The 24,278-nt window shown below is 43.5% G+C and overlaps 1 protein-coding gene across 2 annotated transcripts in view; it reads left to right on the forward strand.

The window, feature by feature from the left end:
- SUSD5 (sushi domain containing 5) overlaps positions 1-24,278 on the forward strand; it is a 97,618-nt gene that overhangs the window by 16,191 nt on the left and 57,149 nt on the right. For both annotated transcript variants that reach the window (XM_063450605.1, XM_063450606.1), the window contains exon 2: positions 3,352-3,529. In XM_063450605.1, coding sequence (XP_063306675.1) covers positions 3,352-3,529 — 178 coding nt within the window. The remainder of the gene's footprint in view (positions 1-3,351; positions 3,530-24,278) is intronic.

A 24,278-nucleotide genomic window follows, 5' to 3' on the forward strand; every position in this document is an offset into this window, starting at 1 on the left:
GACAGGGATCCTCAGCCTCCGCTATAGTTGGGAGATCGGGACATCTTGTTCTGACGCAGTGCCTCTACTCAGTGCAACTTCTATTTATGGGGAACCCACCCCACTGAGTAGATGAGTAACCTCCACTTAATACCTCAGAGACATGAAATAAATACAGACATGGGAATAAACACTGTATTGTGGTCAAAGGGATACACATATAACAGCCACATAAAACAACGCAGTTCCTGGCTAATGTTAAACACAGTCACAAGAGTCTTTAGCAGCAGGAATGCAGACAACAAACTTCTCTTATTAACATTAATAACTACATCTGAACAGTTAAACTTCTAGGTACCTGCAGGTAAATTATGTACACAACGTTGGGGCCCTTAGGTGTAGATAGCGCTACCCAGGTACAGTTATAAGGGAGAATCCTGAAGCAATCTCTGGAGACAGTACCTTGGAGTGACTTCTGTAACTGCAGATATTTCCAGAGAGATCCAGCAGAACGTAGGACAGCAGCAGAACAGCAATGGCAATCCTTTCTCTTCCTTCTGCTGGCAGGATGCAAGAGCTCATTCACACACCTGCAGAAAGTTCCAGAATCTGCAGGGAGTTAAACATAAAATGACAGTCTTCTAATTCTCCTAGCAGATCAGTAGACCGTCTCCAACTTCTTGTAGTTGCAGTGCATTAGCCTTCCCCTGTTATTATCTCACTGTCCCAGCAGTAACAGACCAAATAAACAGGTAGAAACACACTTTCTTTATAGCAGACTCAGAGAATATGGCTTCTCCCCTGTCCTCTTCTTCCTGCCATCCTAGCCCCTCATCCTCACAAGACAGGGCAAAGGGCAAAGTTCAATATCTCAAAACTTAAAGTAAAAACAGTAAAATATAGCAGTCTGTTACATCCTCCCCTCTGTAGAATCCTTGCCTTCCACTGGCAAGAGCAGTCCATCTGGTTTATAACCGTTTAACAAGATGGTACAATACAATCTAACACAGGGAAATTCTATCACTCAATATTTCAGTCAAAGTATGCAATACTTAGTGCACGTGTGGGGGTTCTGAGAATATGTGGGTTCCCCAATGTTGTCATAGGTCAAGAATCTCGGGGCCTTCCGATTTCTTCTGCCTCTACCTAGGTTGCTCGGTGGTTGTCCACTAATTTCTTCATTACAGGGTCTTTCGCCCACACCATTGGGAAGGGATCTGGTAGACAGAGGTCCAGATCCTCGTATAGAGTTAGAGTCCCTAACTGGTGAATGAGGGACAAAGCTGGGACTTTCAGGATTCAATCCAGATGAGGGGGAAGAAGGAGCAGAGGTAGAAGGGACCAACTGTGTTTCTGGCGCTGTCCGCCAGTCTCTGTCAGGGCTGGAACCTATAGCTTCTTCTTTATCATTAGTTGGTGAAGTCCCGCTGGGACCTTCTCCAGGGTTGTCTTATGATAGGGGACATAACAGGGATTAAACTGATAGGAATAGTACTACTTAACACACCTTATAATAACGCAGAGAGAGGCAACGCAAAGAGAGAAGAGTCTGAAGAAGAGGAGTCAGATGAGGAAGGTGACTTTGAGGAGGTGGAAGACCAAACACTGCAGGCATCCCAGGGGGCTTGTTGTCACCTTTCAGGGACCCTTGGTGTTGTACGTGGCTGGGTGGAGGAAGAGACCTTCAATGACATCAGTGAGGACAAGGAACGGGACATGGCTAGCTTGGTATCCAACCTTGTGCAAATGGGGAGTTTGCGTTTGTGCAAATGGACTGTTTGCGGTTGTTTGCGGTGCGTTAAATGGGGAGTTTGGTCTGTCACTTTGAAGCGGGCGTAACCCTTACACTACCTGATCGATACAACATCATACCTGACGTTTTAAAGCACGTTATTCCCAAAAATTTAGGAATGTTAGGTGATTTATGCCCTTTATGGATTAAAACCAGACTATGCATCAACTATGTAATTTTCCATGGGAGTTTTGCCATAGATCCCCCTCCGGCATGCCAGGTGTTAGTCCCCTTGAAACAACCTTTCCATCACTATTGTGGCCAGAAAGAGTCCCTGTGGGTTTTAAAATTTGCCTGCCTATTGAAGTCTATGGCGGTTCGCCCCTTCGCGAACATTTGCGGAAATTCGCGTTCGCCGTTCGCGAACCAAAAATGTTATGTTCGCGATATCACTACCATCCATGCATTATTCTCTTGTATGCCCCAGTGATACGGCATACATGTACCAGTCTACTCACAATTAGTGAGAGTTATGCAACTGCTGCCATTTTAATTAAGCTCTCCTAATGGCTGCTTCTTGTGATTGTAATTCCCCAAACCCTTTTGACAGATTGGGACTGCATGGTACTTATTCTAAGACTAACTTCTTACAAGGAAAAAGTCTGGCAATAGCTCTCCTCCACATACATTTTAAATAATTACATGTAAGCACAATCTAGCACTGGCAATATAATACAATTACAATTACGGTATGTGCATTGTATATTTACTACAACTGTAAAATAGCTGATTGCCAAATATAATCTACGTAGGTCCCTTGAAATCCCAATTTTTCCAATTGTATGACTTCAACTCAGGACAAGTTCTCTAGGTCCAACAATGTAGTTATTTTCAGAATAAATCGCATCTACATTACACTATTAAAAACATACTAACAGTTATTGAAACACTGTTCAATAGAGTGGATACAATTTTATAAAAACCTCCAATATATTAGCAAGTGTTTCACCCAACACATTTCTATTTATCAAATTATTTAATTTAGTATAGCAATATAACTATTTTGCCCTACAAAAGTCATGCACTCACTTTAGGATGTTAAAGTGATAATCAAAAATAGTTATTAATTTCTACAACTATAAAAGGTGGTGGTATTTCCAAAATCTGTCTAGAAGAGTTGCTGTATATTTATGAAGTGCAGTCTGTGTACTGATATCAGTAGCTGGTTCATGAGTTTGCCTGTCAAGTCGCCTAGGGTTCTATTTGCAGCTCCACTCCAAAGACAAATATCTGGATCAGTGCATAGTCCCACCACATGTGAAGATAAGTTCCTGGAATTTCACAACTCTAAACATAACAAGGGAATGTACAGCAGTGATGGAGCTTATAAATCAAAATTATAATCTGGTGTATATAAATGCACAACTATCTAAATTTAAATTATTGCTGACTTTGGAAGAAGAATAGGTATTCAGGGTTAACCTACCTCAGGACCACCGATTAATTTAAACTATATTCCCAAATGTATTTCCACTTTCATATAAATTAACTGCATATTATTGTTTTTTGTCTGTGATGAAATGTACACCAAATGTTTATTATTATTACTGCAATACTTAATAGCTGCATTTTGTTATCAGGGAAACTATTCACTATAAAATCTATTAACGGAACAGAACTGTTTTACTTAGAAGAAGCTCAGAGATTGTGTGCTATAGAGGGATCACGGTTAGCTACACCAGAAGAACTGAGACAAGCTGTTTTGGAATGTTCCTTCACGGTTTGCACAAAAGGATGGCTGGCCAATGGTGTTGTGGGGTAAGGTTATCTATGAGAGTTGCTTTTGTTTAAAGAAAAAAGCACAACTTTATTTGAATAATCAGTACCTAAATTGCTGTTTTGGTATGCCTGCAATGTTTAATTATGAAAATGTACATACAGTAGCAGAAGTAATGAACAAAAGGCCCTGGTGCAAGATTTATTGCAATTAAACTTTTTGCAATTAACCTCTGATTCCCCCAAATGTCCATACTTGCATTGCCAAATAACCAACTGTACAATCACATGATCTTACATCCCCATGCCAGTTCACCCTTTCCTTCTCCAATTCAGACTGCCACATTTCTTGACAACTAACCCTCTATCTGCCCAAATTATACTTAGCCACATTTGCCTGCCTATGAATCCTCTTTATTTCATTTCAAAATTAGATTTGTACATTTGCCTGCCAACTAACCATCTCCCATCTAGATTCAGATTGGCACATTCTCCTGCCAGTTACTATCCTCCCCCAAATAAGTGGCCTCATTACTCTAACATTTAACCCCTTCCCTCTCCCAAAATATTTTCTCATTCTTCTTGCTATCCGCACACTGCTGAAGACTCTTGAAGTGCTCAGTCCTATCTTATTTATTCCCTCCATGGCTGGCAGACCTGGCAGGTCCAATCTCTATAGGGCACTTGTCAGTTACACAATTATATACAAAATGCAGTTTAGACAAACATTCACACACCATGTAGTTCACAGACACTCACCATGCAGCTCCTTCATGTACACACCTTCAAACTTAAAGGTTAACATCTTAACGTAGTTGTTCTGGTGAATATAACCTTTGCCTACAGGCAGGGCCGGAGTAAGAGCACACTGGGCCTGGTGCTGACAATTATGATGGGCCTAATTACGGAATCTTATCGACCAAAAACATTAAAACAATCATACCTCCCAAGCGTCATGTATCTGATGGAGATGGTGCTGGAGGGAAACTCATAGGATGCAGCTATAAGAAAACACATACTCTATGCTAATCTCTCTCTAATTTATATCTTTCATCTTTCAATTAAATCCATAACCCTTGTCCAGTGAAGCAGGCAGTCAATGGGCGGGGTAAAAGGGTGGCCACTGGTACGAATCACGTGACCAGACCTGCCAAAAGGGGAGAACATGCCCAAAAAGGGGGCATGTCTGTCCAAAGAATTTGAAGGACAGCCTGGCATGAATGCATGTCAGGCTGCCCGCCAATCATGCAGGCTGTCCAACTAAGGGCATACTATGCAGGCAGCACCCTGAGCTTGACATAAATGTGTCTAATGATGCGCTCACTCAATGTCCCCTAGCACTTGCTGGTCCACTTGTCTCCTTACCTTCTTACTAGCAGGCAGAAGTTCCTGGTATATAGTCTGAGACAGATAAAAGGTGTATGTAGTGAGTGTAGATGAACGGGGACATGCCACAGTGTTAGAGAGACCAACATCTGCATTACCTAAACTAATTTTATTGTCAGCCAGTCCACACAAGTTTTGTTCCCATACATCCCTCTTAAGCTTCCAAACTTAAAGGGACACTATAGTCACCAGAACAACTACAGCTTATTGTATTTGTTCTGGTTAGTAGAATCCTTCCATTCAGGCCTTTTGCAGTAAACACTGTCTTTTCAGAGAAAATAACTCCACTGGCCACTCCTTAGATGGCTGCTAAAGGTGCTTCCTGGGGCAGTACTGCCTAGTGTGCAGCACTGCCATTCAGTGTCTCCACCCTCGGCATGCAGACACTGCACTTTCCTCATAGAGATGCATTTATTCAATTTATCTTTATGTGGAGATGCTGATTGGCCAGGGCTATGACTTGTGCTGGCTCTGCCCCTGATCTGCCTAGTTGACAGTCTCAGACAATCCTATGGGGAAGTATTGTAATTTGCTCAGACCACCACTTCCGATGATGTCAGCAGACAGTCAGTTCAGAGGCAGAGCCAGCAGCTGCAGACTTGAATACAAGTTATATTTTACTATACTTAGGGAGGCAAGAAGGGGGCAGGGTGGTGGTTTTAACATAATAGGGTCAGAAATACATGATTGTGTTCCTGACCCTATAGTGCTACTTTAAGCAAGAGTATGTGAAGAGTAGTTAAGGTGGCCATCTTTCTTGGAACAAAATACCAGCCTTAATCCTTTGTATAATCACAAGGAGTGACATCAGAGAAAATTCTGTAAAATCACCAACAAACTACTCAGAGTTTGATTCTGCGGTATAGATGGATTGCTCCCAGTGTCTCAGTCTCGCAAGTCACCCAGTGTCTCAGTGTCCCTATGTATCACAGTGTCAGTGTCCCCATGTCACCCAGTCCCCTAGTCTCCCAGTGTCTCAGAGTCCCCATTTCTCCCAGTGTCTCAGTGTGTCCCCATGTCACTAGGACACTGAGAGACATGGGGACACTGGGAGACATGGGGACACAGACATTTAGGGAAACTGGGAGAAATGGGGACACAGACACTAGGGACACAGACACTGGGAGACATGGGGACATTGAAACATTTGGGGACACTAAGACACTAGGGACACAGAGACATGGGAACACAGACACTGGGAGACTATGGGACACTGGGAGACTAGGGGACACTGGTTGGGAGACAGACACTTGGGGACACTGGGAGACATGGGGAGAGTTGTGGACATAGACATGGTGACACTAGGCACACAGAGACATGGGACACAGACACTGGGAGACTTGGGGACACTGAGACACTAGCGACACTGGATGGGGGACACTGGGAGAAACAGCGTCCCCATGTGTCTCAGCATCCCCATGTGTTACCAGGTCTCCCAGTGTCTGTGTCTCCATGTGTCCTAGTGTCTGTGTCCCCATGTGTCTCCTAGTGTCTCAGTGTCCCCATATGTTCCCTAGTGTCTCAGTGCCCCCTAGTGTCTCAGTGTCCACATGTGTCCCCTAGTGTCTCAGTGTCCCCATGTGTCCCTGCTGCCTTTCCCCCCCATCCCTCACTTATCTGAGCTGTAGAGCTGCTGTCTGGACTATGTGCTGTGTTGCTGGTCCCCACAGATCAGTGAGTAGTACAGAGAGGCAGGGATAAACATAGACATAAAATACTAGACGCCGCATTGACTGCTACTTCCTATTGGCGCTGATGAGCCGCGGGGCCGCCATCTTGGATCGGTCACAGTGTGATCTGCAGCATAGACATATATAGAATATATATGTCTATGATCTGCAGAGCAAGGTCCTCAAAGTAAACATGGTTAGTCTTAAAATCCACCCGGAGGGTGTATAGATCCAGTAGCATTATGTTTAATCCTGGGATATTAAATAAAATTAACTGACATTTGCTTCTTTAAGACCTCTGTGGTTATTTACGCTATCGACTAAGTTTACTCAATACATTGAAATTATTTGAATTTCCAGATTGAAACTATGCGTTGCATTTGGATTTAGGTTTGCTAAAATTAAAAGTTTAGTGAACTAACCCCACAATCTATCATCTTAATATACATGTTTTCAACTGGGACTGGATCAGTTTAGATACATTGGTGAAAAATTCCTCTGGCGACCAGAGGGGGAGCTGATAAGTTTTTACAGAGTCTTCCTGTTTGGAACGCACAGCCATTTTAATTGAAACGCAAGCGGAACACGTGTATCAACACGGAAGTGCGGCTAAAGAATAGGACCGGAATGCTCATCAAGCCGGTAACGTTTTTCAGATGGGAGAAAATTCGAAAACGAATAGCAGAGTTCCGAAGAAAAGACGCCCACGTTTCTCCACCAATGGAGCCTTATTTAAGTGTTCTATTTCAAGCAGAATGTTAGATTGTTTGTTCCTGATTATTGCTTTTTATCAATTATTGGCCCTGAGGAAGTTCATTTAGAACGAAACGCGTAGGACCTGTGGACTTTTATGCCTTATTTTATTTAATGTTTTTATGTATTTTTTGTAATCCTTCATTTTTCAATTCAACTTATCAATTGAATTATGGGAGCTGTTTTGGTGTGGCTGGATCATTGGATCATCCTAGCAACCGGGGCACCCTGCGGTCATTACTGAAGGAGGATTTGCATTTACACCCCCCTTCCATATCGTGGGGAGGCACATCTAACACGCTTTTATTCCTTGGAATTTGTGAGTGTAATGGAATTCTTTATTTTATAATTGGTTCCAGGCAATATTGCACTACGTTTTTTGTCCTTTATTTTAGGCACATCAGCAAGATCCCAAAATACCCTATCTTGTTTATATCTGTTTCATGTGGTTGCTAACTGGGAAGCAACCATGGGATGCTATGTACCTATAAGCTAAGTGTTTTAATATATTTTTTTGCACTGCTCACTTTTACACTTGTGGTTTGCAAATTTGTTTAAAACGGGACTGGATCTTTGCCTGATTTGTAATGTATTTACTTTTCACCTATTTTTAACTAATATGGATTTTGGAACTGTGCAAAATAAAATGTAGATATTTACAACTCTTTATTATTGTGAGCTCTGTCTTTTGCACTTTGAAGTCCGCATGGAGATAGCATAAAGAGAATAGGAGAACAAACAATCACATCACTATTTACTAAAGTGAGATTTGTCACTAAGGCAAAGTAAATTAAAAAAAATAGGGACAGAAGTCCTAATATATAGACATATAATACCACACCGGGTGACCGGCCCAAAATGGCGCCCGCATTTCATGGCTCCCCGAGATCAATGCGGCATCTAGGTATTATATGTCTATGGGGATATGCTGTAACTTCCTATCCCTGCCTCTCTTCACACACAGTGACCCCTACTGGCCGGTGCTGGTATTGCAGAGCAATCTCCACTTATTCTGAGAAAAATACCTGCATTTGTATTGCCAGTATTACTGCAATACCGGCACGGCCAGGCAGTCTCAAATACCGTCTTTTTTTTTCTCAATGGGCCTATTCCATGGGCCTGGGCCTGGAGCTGCAGCTCCATCTGCCCCTATGTTAATCCGGCCCTGCCTACAGGCATTTTCATGTAAACCTGGCCTTTTCAGAGAATGTGTTTACATTGCCCCCCAGGGACACCTCCAGTGGCCACTTCTCAGATGGTTACTAGAGGGGCTTCTTGGGTCAGTGCTGCACATGTTAAACTTAATGTAAAAACGGTAAGAGTAAGAAGAAATAAGCTGGCTGGATTAAACTAAAAAATGTATTTCTTGCATTATCCACGACCCCTCCTAGGGCGACACTGATCTAACCCTATGAACGCAGAAAGACCACATACTACAGAGCCACGCATGTACAACTGGTAGACCTCACAATTTCTCTGGCTATAAGGACCCCAACTTGCACTAACATACCCCATCAGTCTACTTTCCCATCAGTCTCCCTACCAACCAGGAAGGGCTAATACAGGCGCAAATGCCATCATGCTCGGCTAAATACACTAAGGGTTTTGGGCATGTCACTCTCTCGCACTCACCCTGTCACAGACCCATTGCCAGTTACCCTGTCACATTAACCCCCCACACAGTCACCCTCTCACACTCACTCCACGCAGTCAGACTGTCAAAGACACATTTCAAGCTGCACCACCCACACATATGCTCTCAGACACAGAGATAAATATGCTTACAGAGACAGTCATGGATACACATAGTTATACACTTACAGTTGCACAACGATACCACTACCAGGCATACACAGATACACAACGCCAGACACTTACACAGATACCAATACACAATGTCACACACACAATGTGATAGTGTGTCTGGATCTGTCACTGTGTGTCATTGTGCATCAGTGTGTTTGTATGTTTGTTCATGTATCACTGCGTTACCATTTATTAGAGTGTGTATAAGTGTGCATGTACTGGATTGTACGTGTGTATGTGTTTAAAGGGACATGCAAAAGCTTTTACTTTGGATGAGACAGTTGTTTCAAGATGCAGGGAGTCCAAGCTTTCAGCACTATAAATATCCTATCTCTGTCTGCCATGCCAAGCAGCCATTATCTAGTTGGTATATATGTAATGCTTAACACTTGCTCATCCAGGCCTATTCACTCTTTACCACCCTCCTGCCAAATATCCTCTCTCTTCCACCCACAAAATAAAGGCACACAATTCAGGATATTAGTTGATCCAGCACGCAGAACTGTATTACACCTAGGACTAAAGGTAACGTCTTACCGGACCTTAGAATGGCTGGACTTAACGTACTAGGAAATAGTCAGAAAACTTGCCAAGGTTGGGGACACAGAATGAGACACAACGATGAGGCAAAGCCAAAAGTCAGGGATACCAGAAAACAGGGAAGTTAAATTAAGCCAAAGTCAATAACCAGAAATAAATGCTCAGGAACACACTCTCGGACAACCACTAAGGGATACCTCAACAGGACAATGAGGAAAGGCAAGAAAGGAGTTAAATAAAAGTCTCCTTTAAATCCAACTGACTGTATCCGGCCTCTTACCCCAGAACGTGCGCGCGCGTCCTTTGCGTGACGTCATACGCACTTTTCAACACCGCAGGTGGACATGCGGCTACAAATTGGCATGGGTCCACAGCAGCCGGCATCTTTCAATATGCCGGAAGGAGTCAGACACCATGGTACAAGGCTGCAGACCAGCATCTCTACCAATGCCCGGAAGGTAGTTATCCCCAGAGACACCACAAGGTGAGGATGAACATGTGACAACAATGAATTATGACACGTTTTAAAAAACTTTTTTTCTCTTCTGTATGCAGAGAATTAGTTTGCCATTATTATTTCCCTGACACTTTCCTTGTATGGTTGCAAAAGTCATGAACACGCACATAGTTTATCATGTATGGCTAGTGTTAGTAAACAAGAAAAAACTGATTTGTGCCAAGTATAACTTTACATAAGTACGGACGTATATGTATATATACAGTAAAACTAAATAGTGATAGAAATAACTTAGATATACTTAAAGAGTCCCAGAGGAATAAAACAATGGTCTTTTCTTTCTATAAGCCTTTGAGGAGATGCTTTAGTGTAGTTCAGTCAAAAGTCCTCCTTGGCGTTCAAATAAATTTGGTTATCCCCAGAGACACCACAAGGTGAGGATGAACATGTGACAACAATGAATTATGACACGTTTTAAAAAACTTTTTTTCTCTTCTGTATGCAGAGAATTAGTTTGCCATTATTATTTCCCTGACACTTTCCTTGTATGGTTGCAAAAGTCATGAACACGCACATAGTTTATCATGTATGGCTAGTGTTAGTAAACAAGAAAAAACTGATTTGTGCCAAGTATAACTTTACATAAGTATGGACGTATATGTATATATACAGTAAAACTAAATAGTGATAGAAATAACTTAGATATACTTAAAGAGTCCCAGAGGAATAAAACAATGGTCTTTTCTTTCTATAAGCCTTTGAGGAGATGCTTTAGTGTAGTTCAGTCAAAAGTCCTCCTTGGCGTTCAAATAAATTTGGTTTTGATTGAGGTAGGGAGTTTTGTTATTGGCATCTCATGTAAAATATGAGCAAAAAAGAAAAACCAATAGTGCAACCCAGTATGTTCAATATCTCAATGTGAAGAAAAAGAACACACTAATAAGGATAGAGCCTCCAATCAGCTCTGGGTGGTATAATCCCCACTCAGGCATGAATCTGGAATTTTTATCTTTGAGTGTTCACAGTGGAAGCGGCATATGAAAGAATAAAAATAGGATATAGTGCTCACTGTTTCAAATCAATAAAAGTGTGGGGAAAAGTTTGAAAATTACTCACAATTTTAAGAGCACCTTATGCTCAATGATATAAGCTTAGGTGGAATGATCCCCACCAAGAATGTATGAGTAGAGGTTGATGTTGTGATGGTCCCTGGCGAGGTTCCTTTAAGATGTTAAAACTAATGCAGGATAAAAAAATATAAAAAACAAAATTTTGAGAGTAAAAACAATATTTATTGTAATATACCACACAAAATAAAATAAAAGCAAATTAAAAAGTCCTTCTGTATAGTCACAACCGGTTTCGCCCTTGGGCTTTCTCAAGTGATCAAAAACATTAGTCCTGCATGTGGCCCTCTTATAGGCCTTTTGAAAAGTATTAATGCAAGGGTAAATATAGCCGTTAAGACTATTTAGCAATTCAAAGAAGACCTCTCCTCTATATCACAGGAATGCTAACTACAAGAGAATCTTGAGAAATATAAAAACTTCATTAAGACTAGAAAACACCAAATGTATCCAGAATAGTGAGAATTATAAATCTGGGAAAGTTTACAGAAGATTTAAAATAATTGAGCAAATTGATTCAGACCACTGACCACCCAGAAATAAATTAATCGCCCTACTTCCCGTGGTATACTCAAGAAAAAGTCGTCTTTTTTTAGGGCAGGGAATGTTGAACGAGGAACCCCCGATAGTCATATATACTCGACAAGGAAGGAGAAGAAGGAAACAATATTTGCTTCAGGCAGATAGTAGGATCATCAATTTTATAGCATGATAGGAGGCTTCATATTTGCTTAACTCTCACTTTACTAGAACGCCACAGCAGCACATTAACATAGAGAGAAAAACCAATCACAAAAAAGTAAGGAAACCATACAAGGCCCCTCCCAACCAACTACTCCCTCTTTCTTTGCTGCTCCACATCAAGCACAGGTCAGAGTACCACGGCCTCCTGTTACCATATGGGTGGCTTTGGATATTTTATTGCATATTATTGTATTCTGTATTGCTTACTGCCTATTTCTGTATTTTGTGTGTTATATTATTGCTGTGTTTTTTTTTTTTTGCATGTTTTTTCCCTGCTTGGGGTGTACTGCTGTGGGCTGCTCTGCATGTTGGGGGCCTGGGGTAGCTCTGGTCTACCTACCCTCTCTCTTCTCTGTATATGTGTGTATGTCTCAGTAGGTATGCCTATATGCGCGTATGTCTGTTTCAGTATGTGTGTCTGTTAGTATGTATCTGTACGTGTGTGTGTGTGTGTATCTGTGTCCATTTGTATCAGTGTGTGTGTTTGTGTCTGTGTGTGTATTCCTGTGGGCTGGATTTGGAGGCGGGCCCTGTGGGCGGGATTGGAGGCGGGCCCCAGGGGACCCAGACTCTGAGCTGAGTTAGGGGCCCCAAAATTTCTGGTGGGGGCCCTGTGTATATATATCTTATTGTTCCCCCCTTCTGATCAGTTGAGCAAGATCTCCTCCTGAATTAAGGCAGTATAGAGACATTTATTTGAATTAATCTAATTTTAGCTTAAATTTTTACATTGCACTGAACCATTGCACTATCTGTAAAAAAACAAGATGCTATGCTGTGGAAGCAAATACCTCTTTAAATCTTTTCTATTTTGGATCCAGCAATATTCATTCTCTAACTATAATACAGAGATATTCTTATTAATTTCTATATATGATTATTTTTTATGTATTAGTTTGATTTGTGGAGCTCTAAATTGAGATTTCTTTTCACTTATCCATTGTATATACTGGGAGCTATATGCACCTATGATATATGCTGAATTTATCCTCAATTATATAATACAGTTCCTCAATATACCTATGTTAATAGGGTTTTAATATAAAGGTAAACAAAGATATGCTTTTATGTTCGTTGGATTAAGTATTTATGTGCAATAAATTGACACTTTTACAAAGGAGGAATTAAGTCAGTCTCCGGCGAGTAAACCATGCCCCCGGACCAATGAAGGAACAGAAAGGGAGGAGTGAGGCACTTAAAAGAAGGGGCTGGATGACCATGATGTTGTCAGAGAAAGCCTGGGTAGGCGGGCGAAACGCGTCACACACGTCACTAAAGAGGCGGACCCGGAAGTGATCACGTGATCGGGACGGACAAAACCCGGAAGTGACTATCTACTAACTTTCTGTTTGCTGCATACATGCTCTGTAATGGATCGACGGGCACCCCGACTGGGTACCTCCGTTAAAGGATGCTCCTAGCATTTCCTGAGGACTCCAAGCACTCTGGCAGACACCACAATCACCGAACCGGAGAAGCATATGAGTACTTTTAAGCATATGAATGTTGTATACAGCCGAATAGGAAAAAACATGTGAATAGGTTTACACTCCTAGCAGTCAAACTGGAACAGCATACAATAAATCCTCCCCCAATAATGAGACGACACTTCACTTTCCCTGCGACACCCTCTCTTGTTGTAGGGGAAAAACGACTGTCTCCCATTCCAATACATTGTCCTGCTGTTGGGGACCAGGACAGACTGTCCCTATCAACAGTGGTGTGGGTGCAGAGACTACGGTCCCATCTGCACTGTTGTGGGGCTTACTGTCTCCCCTTGGTGGGCTAGGCTGCCGCTGGGGAGGGGGAACAAGACTCTCCCCTCGCGGTGGAATATTCTGCCGCTGGGGATCTGGGCCAACTGCCCAGCATCCCTGTAGGGCCGGTAGAGAGACCGCAGTCCCATCTCCACCTGCCATCTGTGGGTCTTCCCAGGACCAGTCGATAAGGTCCCTCATTTCTGGGGCTGGTTGGGGAGTAGGAGGTACCGAATGCAGGTCTCCTGATGACGGGCTTAGTTGTTGGGGAGGGGGAACGAAACTCAACGCTCCCAATGGTGTACAGTCTATAAGCCCCATCAGGTTAGAGACAGGCGGTGTCACTTGATCATATAAGTCTGCATAATTCTGTTCGATCTCCCACTGCTCTGGTGGTACTTGCAGGGTATAGGGTGACTGACTGGAGCTGAACAGGTGCTGGTAATCCTGCTCCAGTTCCCATTCCTGGACAGCCATTTCGATCAGGTCTGGCCTTAGGTCTTTGGCCATAGGGAGATCCAGCACGGCCTCTCTGTAGTCAAATATGTCCCAAAGCCGTGACTCTGCCGCACTCCCAAATTCCGGATCTGCAAAGGTCCCCCATAATAAACCAGGGCCATTATAATCCTTGCCCTCGGGTTTGTCAAATTTGGCCATTCTGGGAACCCGCTGAACCGCGTACCAACGTAGCGCTTGGTACGCATCATCGAGACCCAGTTCCCTCCATGCCAGTGAATTAAGTTGCATCACCAATTCCTCCTGGGGCTGTTCTCCCAGCATAGGTATCCGCAGGGCCACTCTGGCTTGTAATCGCTGCTCCTTGCTGGGAAGACGCTCACCTCGACAACGCTGGACACCCTCTAGGGTTTCTTCACACATCTCTAGTCAGGCGCCCTCTCTGCAGTCCAACCTGGTTGCCTCTACTATTGGCTTGACCAGTGGGGCCAAGAGGTTCTGTAACCTCCGGTTAAATTCATTTTCTACCTCGAGCGTTGTCCAGGGACTCGCTGGTTCTATGCCGCTCCATAATAATTCCTGTGTCTCCAGGGTGTTGTTCCTCTCACACCAGGACGCCATCCCACCGCTTGCCACCAATGTAACGACTGGGTACCTCCGTTAAAGGATGCTCCTAGCGTTTCCTGAGGACTCCAAGCACTCTGGCAGACACCACAATCACCGAACCGGAGAAGCATATGAGTACTTTTAAGCATATGAATGTTGTATACAGCCGAATAGGAAAAACCATGCGAATAGGTTTACACTCCTAGCAGTCAAACTGGAACAGCATACAATAAATCCTCCCCTAATAATGAGACGACACTTCACTTTGAGGGTTAAGCAGGAGCTGACTGTACTGGCACATACAGTCTCTTTTATTCCCAATCCACAAACATAGTACAGCCCACAGGGTTTTACAGAACAACCAATCAATCCGAACAATACACACAGACACTCCCACACAAAATCCTCCCCTCTGCCTGTGATATGATTACTGAACACAATGGGTAATCTTATTATCACAGGCAGAGGAATACAGTTTTTACACAATATTTATAACTTCTAAAATATACATGCCACAAACATGCCACAAACATACATTTTCAGAAGCAGCATGCTTAAAATATACACATACTCAAAAATCAGGGCAATCAGTCCAGGGGTTAAAAAGTTAAGGGAAAGTCCTATTTGACCGAATGAAGCATGGCTTTTCTGCCCAAAACCAGTTCCACAGAGTCTTCTATCCTGGAGATAATTGGGAAGTAATCCAATTATCTCCAAGGACAGAGGCAAAACTCCATTAGCCACATGGTAGCAACATATAATAAAATACAATATGCCCAAATACTGTATTTAAAGGGCTAAATCTCCCAGGGGCCATAGTCAGCAAGCAAAAGGCGGGCAAGCAGCCCCCTCAAGGACACTCTTATGTGGGTAGCTATGTCAAAACAACCCACCACTCGCTAAGTAAGAATTTTTAACCTTTTTTTTTTAATAAATTGCATGAGATACTATTCAATTGGAGATCCTGCCTCTCTCTGTCCTATGTTGCACAGTACTACCAGCTTCCAGTGAACATACTACTTGGAGTCTTATCAGTGTGGGAGTCTTCCCTCTCAAGTGGAGCATTGCAAACAGGGCCAGATTAAGAGCCCAGTGGGCCTGGTGCTGACAATTATGAGGGGCCTAATTACAGAATTTATTGACCAAAAACACTAAAACAGTCATACCTCTCAAGCATCATGTATCTGATGGAGTTGGTGTTGGAGGGAAACTCAAAGCATGAAGCTTTAAGGAAACACATACTCTATGCTAATCTCTCTCTAATGTATGCTTCCATCTTTCAAGTAAATCCATACCCCCTAACAGCAGTGTCCAGTGAAGCAGGAAGTCAATGGGCAGGGTAAAAGGGTGGGCCACTGACGCGCATCAAGTGACCAGAACTGCCAAAAGGGGAATGTCTGTCCAAAGAATTGGAAGGCCAGCAGACTCCGGCTTAAGGCCCGCATCAGTGTCCCTATGTATCACAGTGTCAGTGCCCCCATGTCGCCCAGTCCCCTAGTCTTCCAGTGTCGGTGTCCCCATTTCTCCCAGTGTCCCTATGTCTCAGTGTGTCCCGTGTCACTAAGATACTAGGGTACACTGAGAGACATGGGGGACACAGTGAGACATGGGGACACTGAGAGACCTGGGGACACTGGAAGACATGGGGGCACTTGTAGATACAGACATGAGGACACTGGGAGACATGGGGATACTGAGACATTTGGGGACACTGGGATAAATGGGGTCACAGATACTAGGGACACAGAGACATCGGGACACAGACACTGGGGGACATGGGGACACAGACACTGGAAGACTAGCTGACACTGGAAGACATGGGGACACTGAGACACTAGGGACACTGGCAGGGGGGCATGGGGACACAGACACTTGGGGACACTGGGAGACATGGGGGCACTTATGAACATAGACATGTGTCCCCAAGTGTCTTAGTGTCCCTACGTCTCCCAGTGTCCCCTAGTGTCCGTGTCCCCATGTCTCCCTTTCCCCCCATCCTTCACTTACCTGAGCTGTAGGCTATCTCTGCAGGCTGGGAGCTGCTGTCTGGACTGTCTGTGCTGTGTAGCTGCTCCCCCGCGGATCAGTGAATAGAGAGGGAGATGCTGTAACTTTCTATTCCTGCCTCTCTCCATACACAGTGACCCCTACTGACCAGAGCTGGTATTGCAGAGTAATCTCTGTTTATACTGAGAAAAATATTTGCATTTGTATTGCTGGTATTACTGCAATACCCTCAATGCCAGGCAGCCTAAAATATCCTCTGTGCCTTAAAATACCAGTCAGGTGGCATACCTAAGAGTAGTGTGTGTAAAAAAAAAATTACAAAAATTAATTAAAAAAAAAACATTTAATGGGCCTGGGCCTGGAGCTGCAGCCCCTATGTTAATCCGGCCCTGATTGCAAACCGAGAGCCAGGGGTGATAGGGCTCTGCTAAATGCGATTTTTTCCCCCATGCCCATTTCTTGCATATTTTTTTGGTCCAGATAGAATTGGCAACAATTCTACGCCAGGACTGGATCCCACTGCGGATGTTGGCTCGGGTAGTGGGTCTCCTCTCGGCCTCGATCCAGGCAATCTACCTGGGCCCACTTCATTACAGGGCCATGCAGCGGCTTAAGGCCCGCTTTCTATACAAGAGACCTTCCTACGATCAGATGATTTCACTTTCTCCAGACGTAAAGACCGAACTACGCTGGTGGCTCCTTCACATGTTGGCCTGGAATGGCAAGGCGATCTTCGGTCCGACTCTGAATTTCATGCTAGAGTCGGAACGTGAGTCTTTGGGGTTGGGGAGCCACCTGTTGGGGACCGTGGTCGGTGAGGGAGTCGGAGTTCCACATTTATGCCTGGAACTGATTGCGGGATTGTTTGTGTTTTGTTTGTGTTTCGGAATCTGGTGAGCCACCTTTCGGATTGCTGCGTGCTCCTTCAGATGGACAATGTCTTGACGGTACAATACATCAACCGCTTGGGAGGAGCCCATTCTCGGATGCTCTTGGAGGTGACGAAGGAGATTTACAGCTTCTGCTTCGAGCGCAACATCACCCTCCAGGCAGAGTATCTGCTGGTGAAGTTGGTTCTCTAGACATTGGAGGGACGCCAGCGATTGGAAACTCTTTTGTCCCATCTTCCTCGAGATCACGGACCAGAGGGGTCCGTTCACGGTGGACGTTTTCGCCTCCTGGACGAACTATCAGATTCCAATCTATTTCAGCTGGCTCCCAGATCCAGCGTGCTCAGCGGTGGACGCTTTCCTTCAGGTGTGGCCTTCTCGTGGAGCTTATGCGTTTCCTCCGTTTGCTATGATAACCAGGGTATTGCTGCAAGTTTGACGTCAACATGTGTCTTTGGTGTTGCTGACTCCGCTATGGAAAAGTCAAGCCTGGTTTCCGGAGCTCCTGGATCTGTCCCATCGGGATCTATTGCTCCTGCCATCCCCTCTGATGCTCCTCTCGGACTCCCGGGGCAATCCTCATCCCCTCGTGATGGACGGCCACCTGCGCTTGACCTTATTTCTTTCAGACGCATTTCTGATGTCCGGGCCTTCGATGTCAACGCCTTTTCTTTCTCCCCGGAAGGGGTCACCTTCAGGGTGTCTAGACATATTTTTACCCATAGTTCTGTTTTGCAACGACATTGTCGCATTATGTGTCGATTACCGCTCCTCTTCGCTCTTTTCATTCTGGCCAGTTATTGACCTCACAAACCGGTCTTGTCCCCTACCCTGGTGTGATGGGTTTAATGGTTGTTGGCATTGGCGGGTGTGAATTCGACCTTCAGAGCACATTCGGTTACGGGCGCGGCGGCTTCTGAAGCCTTCATGGCGGGCGCTTCTCTTCAGGACATCATGCGTTCAGCTGACTGGTCTCGAGAAGATACCTTTCGCCAGTTTTATTTTAGACCGTTGGATCATGCTTCCTTTGCTTTGCTGTCTGAGCGTTAAAACAGCAAATATGAAGCCTCCTGTCATGCTATAAAATTGAAGATTATACTAGCTTTAGTGTAACTAAAATCTTAATTTTATTAATGACAGGAGGCGAATATTTCCTTCCCAGTTTCTCCCTCCCCTTATTCTTTGTTTGCTTAAGGTTGACCTACTTTTAGTGTTAGTCTGTTCTCCAGGGTTGTGGTAGATAGGTCAGGTATTGTCTTCCTAAGGGGAGTCGGGTGTGTTTTTCTGGGATGTTGTACTGTCAGTAATTGATGATGGGTATTCATGTTTTCACAGTACATTTCTTTCACTAAGCAGAGTTTTTGACTCTGTTTATCTTGTTTCAGTTTAATGGTTCCGCTACGGATCCTAGTTCCAGACTTTCTTCAGGATTAAGGTCAAGGGCTTATCTACTGATCCACGTTCATTTTGAGTAAACTTGCACATTAACTATAAGAACAGTGAGCTGAGTTTAACACGTGCTAGGCAAGTATAGGTTAATATACCACTGGCCCCTGCAGTGCCACTCCAAGGCCAAGGTATGGAAGGTGAGTATGGTAGAGTGAAAGAAGACTGTCAGGGTATTTATATCGGCAGACATTTTGTGCTATGATAGAAATTAAAATGTATATTGTCAGTCACTCTGAACAGAGCAGACTCCATTTTGTTATTTTCAAGTTAACAAAAGACACAAGATTTCTATCCCTTCTGTAAAACTAACCACTTTGACAGAAGCTAAAGGAATGCTTAGTATATACAAATCGAGTGATAAGAAATGAGAACGGGGGATGGACAGACTGTTAGCTAAATAATAATGGAATATAATCAATTCTAAACCCAGACATTTGTGACAGAGAAGATTAAATAATTTAATTTTACTTTCGATATTGTATAACGTCCCATTGTAAGTTTAGGGGTCATATTTAGTTATAACTGTCATATTAGAAATTATAGCAGAATTTGGAGACACATAGTCTGAAGAAAGCCCAAAGAAAACCCTTTGAACTGACGAGTAAACTTAAATTATATCAACCATAAAGATAAGGTAAATGACGTCAAAATAGCCACCAGGAAAAGTTAACTCTTTCCTGGATAGGTATGTTTAGTGGGATGAGACTGCCCTCTATAGACCAAATACTTAAATTGTTATCTGGAAGGTAACCACTCCCCAGTGTTTCTATTGGTCTATCACCTAGTGAATTTTTCCTTTAAAAGTTAAGACAAAGGGAAGAGAGAGGTATGCAGAGTATGCAGAGAAAGCAAAGGAGTAAGCAAGGCAGTCGGAAGCAGGCTAAGTAAGAAGCAAGAAGAGTCAGCGCGAGAAAGAAACATTCCTTGACACTTAGCTACCTGAGAATATCTGATGAGAAAATCTACTTAACTGGTAAATGTGCTGGATTCATTTAATTAATCTAAATTAATTAAAATGTTCTAATAGCATGATATATGACTGGATAAATCACGATCAGATTTCGATATTTAGAAATCTTAGTTAACTAAGAAGTAAATGATTAAACATTCTATTCTGCAGATAGAAAAGATTAATTATGTATTTAATGTGACATATCACATGTTAGCATATCATGATATTTATCCAGGTGTATTGATTTGCTCTAAAATAAGATAAAATATCTGTTTAGGCAATTTAAGCTTCTGCTTATAGAACATGGTAGATTAATCTGATTCCAGGAAATGACCTGGTATAAATGTTATTTTATTTAAAATCACATGAGAATAGGTCTTAATTACTTAGGAGGTCTAGCCAGCATTGAAAGGGTTATTCCAACTGTCAGCTAAAGTTTTTATGGCTATTCGCTGGAAGCTTTCTCTGTGTGAAACTTTCACTTTCTTTCTGTGAACTACCGTCATAAATCTTCTTGACAATTGGCTGTGTTAGCCAGTGAAATGTATTGCCATTGTATTGCATACTATGTTATACTAAATATTCATTGATTATTATCACGCATGTTACATATTATTATTATTTAAATTGTCACAATAAATTGTATCTATTTTTATAACAAATTGTGATTTTATTTATATGGAATACATTTCACTTACACGATAACGATCTTTGGGATCTGAGAATTGAAATAGTGGGCAATTCTCAACTGTTTACTATTATTATCCCATAAATATCCCCACAAGACTAAGGCATAAAAAAAGATAAACCATGAGATGAAGCACCTAACCACATACATATTCATCTTTTGAGCCCAGGTGGGCGTTTGAGTTACAGGTATCTTGTAGGACCACTGGGCGTTGGGGCACACTAGCAGGAATGCCAGGGTGCTCCACAACAGAGGCTGTAACAACAGTATAAGCCAAATGAATCATGAAAAAAAATGATGAAACAATAAAGCATAAGTTGCATGTGGTGGTTATGTTGGGATGCAGCCGTCAGGTGTTTCAGGTTGTGGGTGTCGTCTCTAATCAGCCGACTCCTACCAGCGGCAGGTTTTACGCATATGCAGGATATCCCAGTCAGCAAGCCTCAGCGTTGCGGGTCAGGGCTCTCTTCCCACCCCAGGCCTGTGTGATGGCCGGTGTTCCCCGTGCAAGGGTCATGGTCTGCTTCGGAATCAAGTCTGCCCATCCTTTGGGGCAAGCAGTGGGTCTGGCTGTAATGCGCCGTCTTTGGTGAGTGATCTTTTGCTTCAATTGTGGGCAATTGGTGTTAAAGCATCGAGGGGCTCTCGGTGCGGGCCTGCCGACACCTTTGTGGGTAGGAGCTTGCTTGGCAATATCGCCTGGAGGAAGTGCCTTCCGTTTCGGCGGCTTGTTGCTGTCTGCGAACCTCCGCTGCTCTGCCACAGTAGCTTGGGTACATTCCCTGATTCTCAACCAGAAGTTTTGGAATATTGCATCCAAGCGCTGCAGGGTAAGTTCTATGGAGATGCTGTGTGTCCCCTTGGGCGCATGTAGGCCTCACTTGTCTGTTGGTGGGGCAGTCGCCATCTTGATTACTCATTGCAGGCAGTGCGTTGGTAGTTTGCAGCGTGGAGCACACTGTAGGCAAGGCAGTCAGCAGCAGTTTGTCCAGTGGTGACCAGGATATCCCCCACTGATCATGGGGGGGGGGGAGGAGGGTTGGAGTGCCGTAGAGCTGAACTGGAGTCTGAGGAGCAAGGTATACGCTCCACTATGCACCATTTGGATATCTGTAATGCCCTAGACATTCTGCCAATTTAATGGCATTATGGTATCTCACTGATACATTTAGATAAAGGCAGATGATTTTGTGTTTGTGTAGTGTGTGTAAAGTGAATGCAGTGAGTGTTTTGAGTAGTGTGTATATAATGAATGCAGAGTGTGTATGTTTGTGTAGTGTGTGTATAGTGAATGCAGAGAGTGTTTTTGTAGTGTGTGTAAAGTAAATTCAGTGTGTGTGTGTGTTGTGAATGCAGTGTGTGTGTGTGTGTGTGTAGTGTGTGTATAGTGAATACAGAGTGTGTGTGTAAAGTGAATGCAGTGTGTGTGGGTAGTGTGTGTAAAGTGAATGCAGTGTGTGTGTGTTTGTGTAGTGTGCGTGTGTGTAGTTTGTGTAAAGTGAATGCAATGTGTTTGTGTAGTGTGTATGTAATGAATGCAGAGTGTGTGTGTTTGTGTAGTGTGTATGTGTGTGTGTGTAAAGTGAATGCAGTGTGTGTGGGTAGCGTTTGTAAAGTGAATGCGGTGTGTCTGTTTGTGTAGTGTGTAGTTTGTGTAAAGTGAATGCAATGTGTGTGTGTAATGTGTGTATAGTGAATGCAGTGTGTTTGTGTAGTGTGTGTATATAATGAATGCAGAGTGTGTGTGTGTGTTTGTGTAGTGTGTGTAAAGTGAATGCAGTGAGTGTTTGAGTAGTGTGTATATAATGAATGCAGAGTGTTTGTGTAGTGTGTGTGTAAAGTGAATGTAGTGTGTGGGTAGCGTGTGTAAAGTGAATGCAGTGTGTCTGTGTTTGTGTAGTGTGTAGTTTGTGTAAAGTGAATGCAATGTGTGTGTGTAATGTGTATATAATGAATGCAGAGTGTGTGTGTGTTTTTGAGTAGTGTGTATAATAAATGCAGTGAGTATTTGTGTAGGTATGTAATGTGTGTAAAATGGGGGGGGGGGGGCATTTTTTTTTTTTACATTTTGTTTTAGTCCCACCTCCCTGCTTCTTACCTGGCCAGGGAAGGGGGATATGGCATTCCCTGGTGGTCTGGTGGCATGGACTGTGCAGAGAGGGCCCAGCAACACTCTTACTTCCCTTCCCAGCAGCTCCCCTGTCTAACTTTCGCGGCCAGCATGTCGCGCTGAGCGTTGCCATGGTAACCCGTGGCAACGCTCTGATGGACGCGGGACTCGCAAGATTTAGACAGGGGAGCTGAAGGGAGCGGCTAGAAAGGTAAGCAAGAGTGTGCCGCTAGCCCTCTATGACCGCTGGGCCCATGACAACTATCTCAGTTGTCATGCTCTGATGGCGACCCTGGTCTGTATTATCGGCTGTGAAGAAAATAGACTTTTGTTCGGTAATTTCTTCTTTGTTCTGGCTTTTTCCTGCAGTTTTGTATGCATATTGAATCTATTGGTTCGGTAGTTTGAAACTACCGAACACCGACCACCCTCTTGGCTCATTAACTTAAAAAGAACCATCTATTAAGTGCTCCCTGGGCGGCCGCTGTTCGTATAGCCGAACGCCACGTGGAATAGAAAACGGTGGCCATCTTGTTCGCACAAGGGGAGTCAGCGGGACTTGATTGTCGAGTGTCTGGAACTAAAATCGGACACTCGACCTCACGAACCACCGCTGAAACTACCGAATGCCTGCTTCCTTTAGTTGCCGAACAGCCAGGTGAGCGCCATTCGGTACTTTGTTCGTTTTTTACCTTTTTCTGAATTGACTGACCGCACACGCTGAATTCGTGGAATTGTTTTGGGCAGGAGCCTCGTGTGTGGTCGGTAAAATGTGACTTCCATACTTTTAAAGAACCCCTGAACCGATCTGGGTCAAATTTGGATATGTTTGTCCCCCAGATCGGGGCTATCAGGGGACATGTAATTGTGGGGATACCTTGTGTGGAAAGGGGTGTTCCAACTTTTGGGGAAATTGTGTGCCCTCTGCCTGGAGATAATTGATTTACTCTTTAACTTATCTCAATATCTCCCAGGCAGAGAGAAGGTGGGTATTACTGTAAAACTGTATGGTGATTGGTTATTGTCTTTGTTTGCTGTGGGAGGTCCTCTTGCAGGAGGATTTCTCATAAAAGCCAGTGTGTTTTCAATAAACTTCATTCCTGTTACACCCTTCATGAAGTCTAGGCTCATGTTTGGGGGATATTCTATTTGCTGGGGAGAATCGTCTTGGAAGCTGCATTCATCTACACTATTCCTCACTTATGCTCAGCTATTGGGAAAGGAATAGAAGACTGCAGTACCATAACCACTGTAGGTCTTAACATCGGAAATATCTGTATTTTTATAAGCTGATACTGATATTGCTGAAAATTCTGAATATCGTCCAGACCGACAATCGGTCGATCCCTACCAGTGAGTTTCTATGCTAATCAAGTAGCATTTTTGTAACAGT

The sequence above is a fragment of the Pelobates fuscus genome, chromosome 4, assembly GCF_036172605.1.
Source record: "Pelobates fuscus isolate aPelFus1 chromosome 4, aPelFus1.pri, whole genome shotgun sequence".
Classification (NCBI taxonomy): Eukaryota; Metazoa; Chordata; class Amphibia; order Anura; family Pelobatidae; genus Pelobates; species Pelobates fuscus.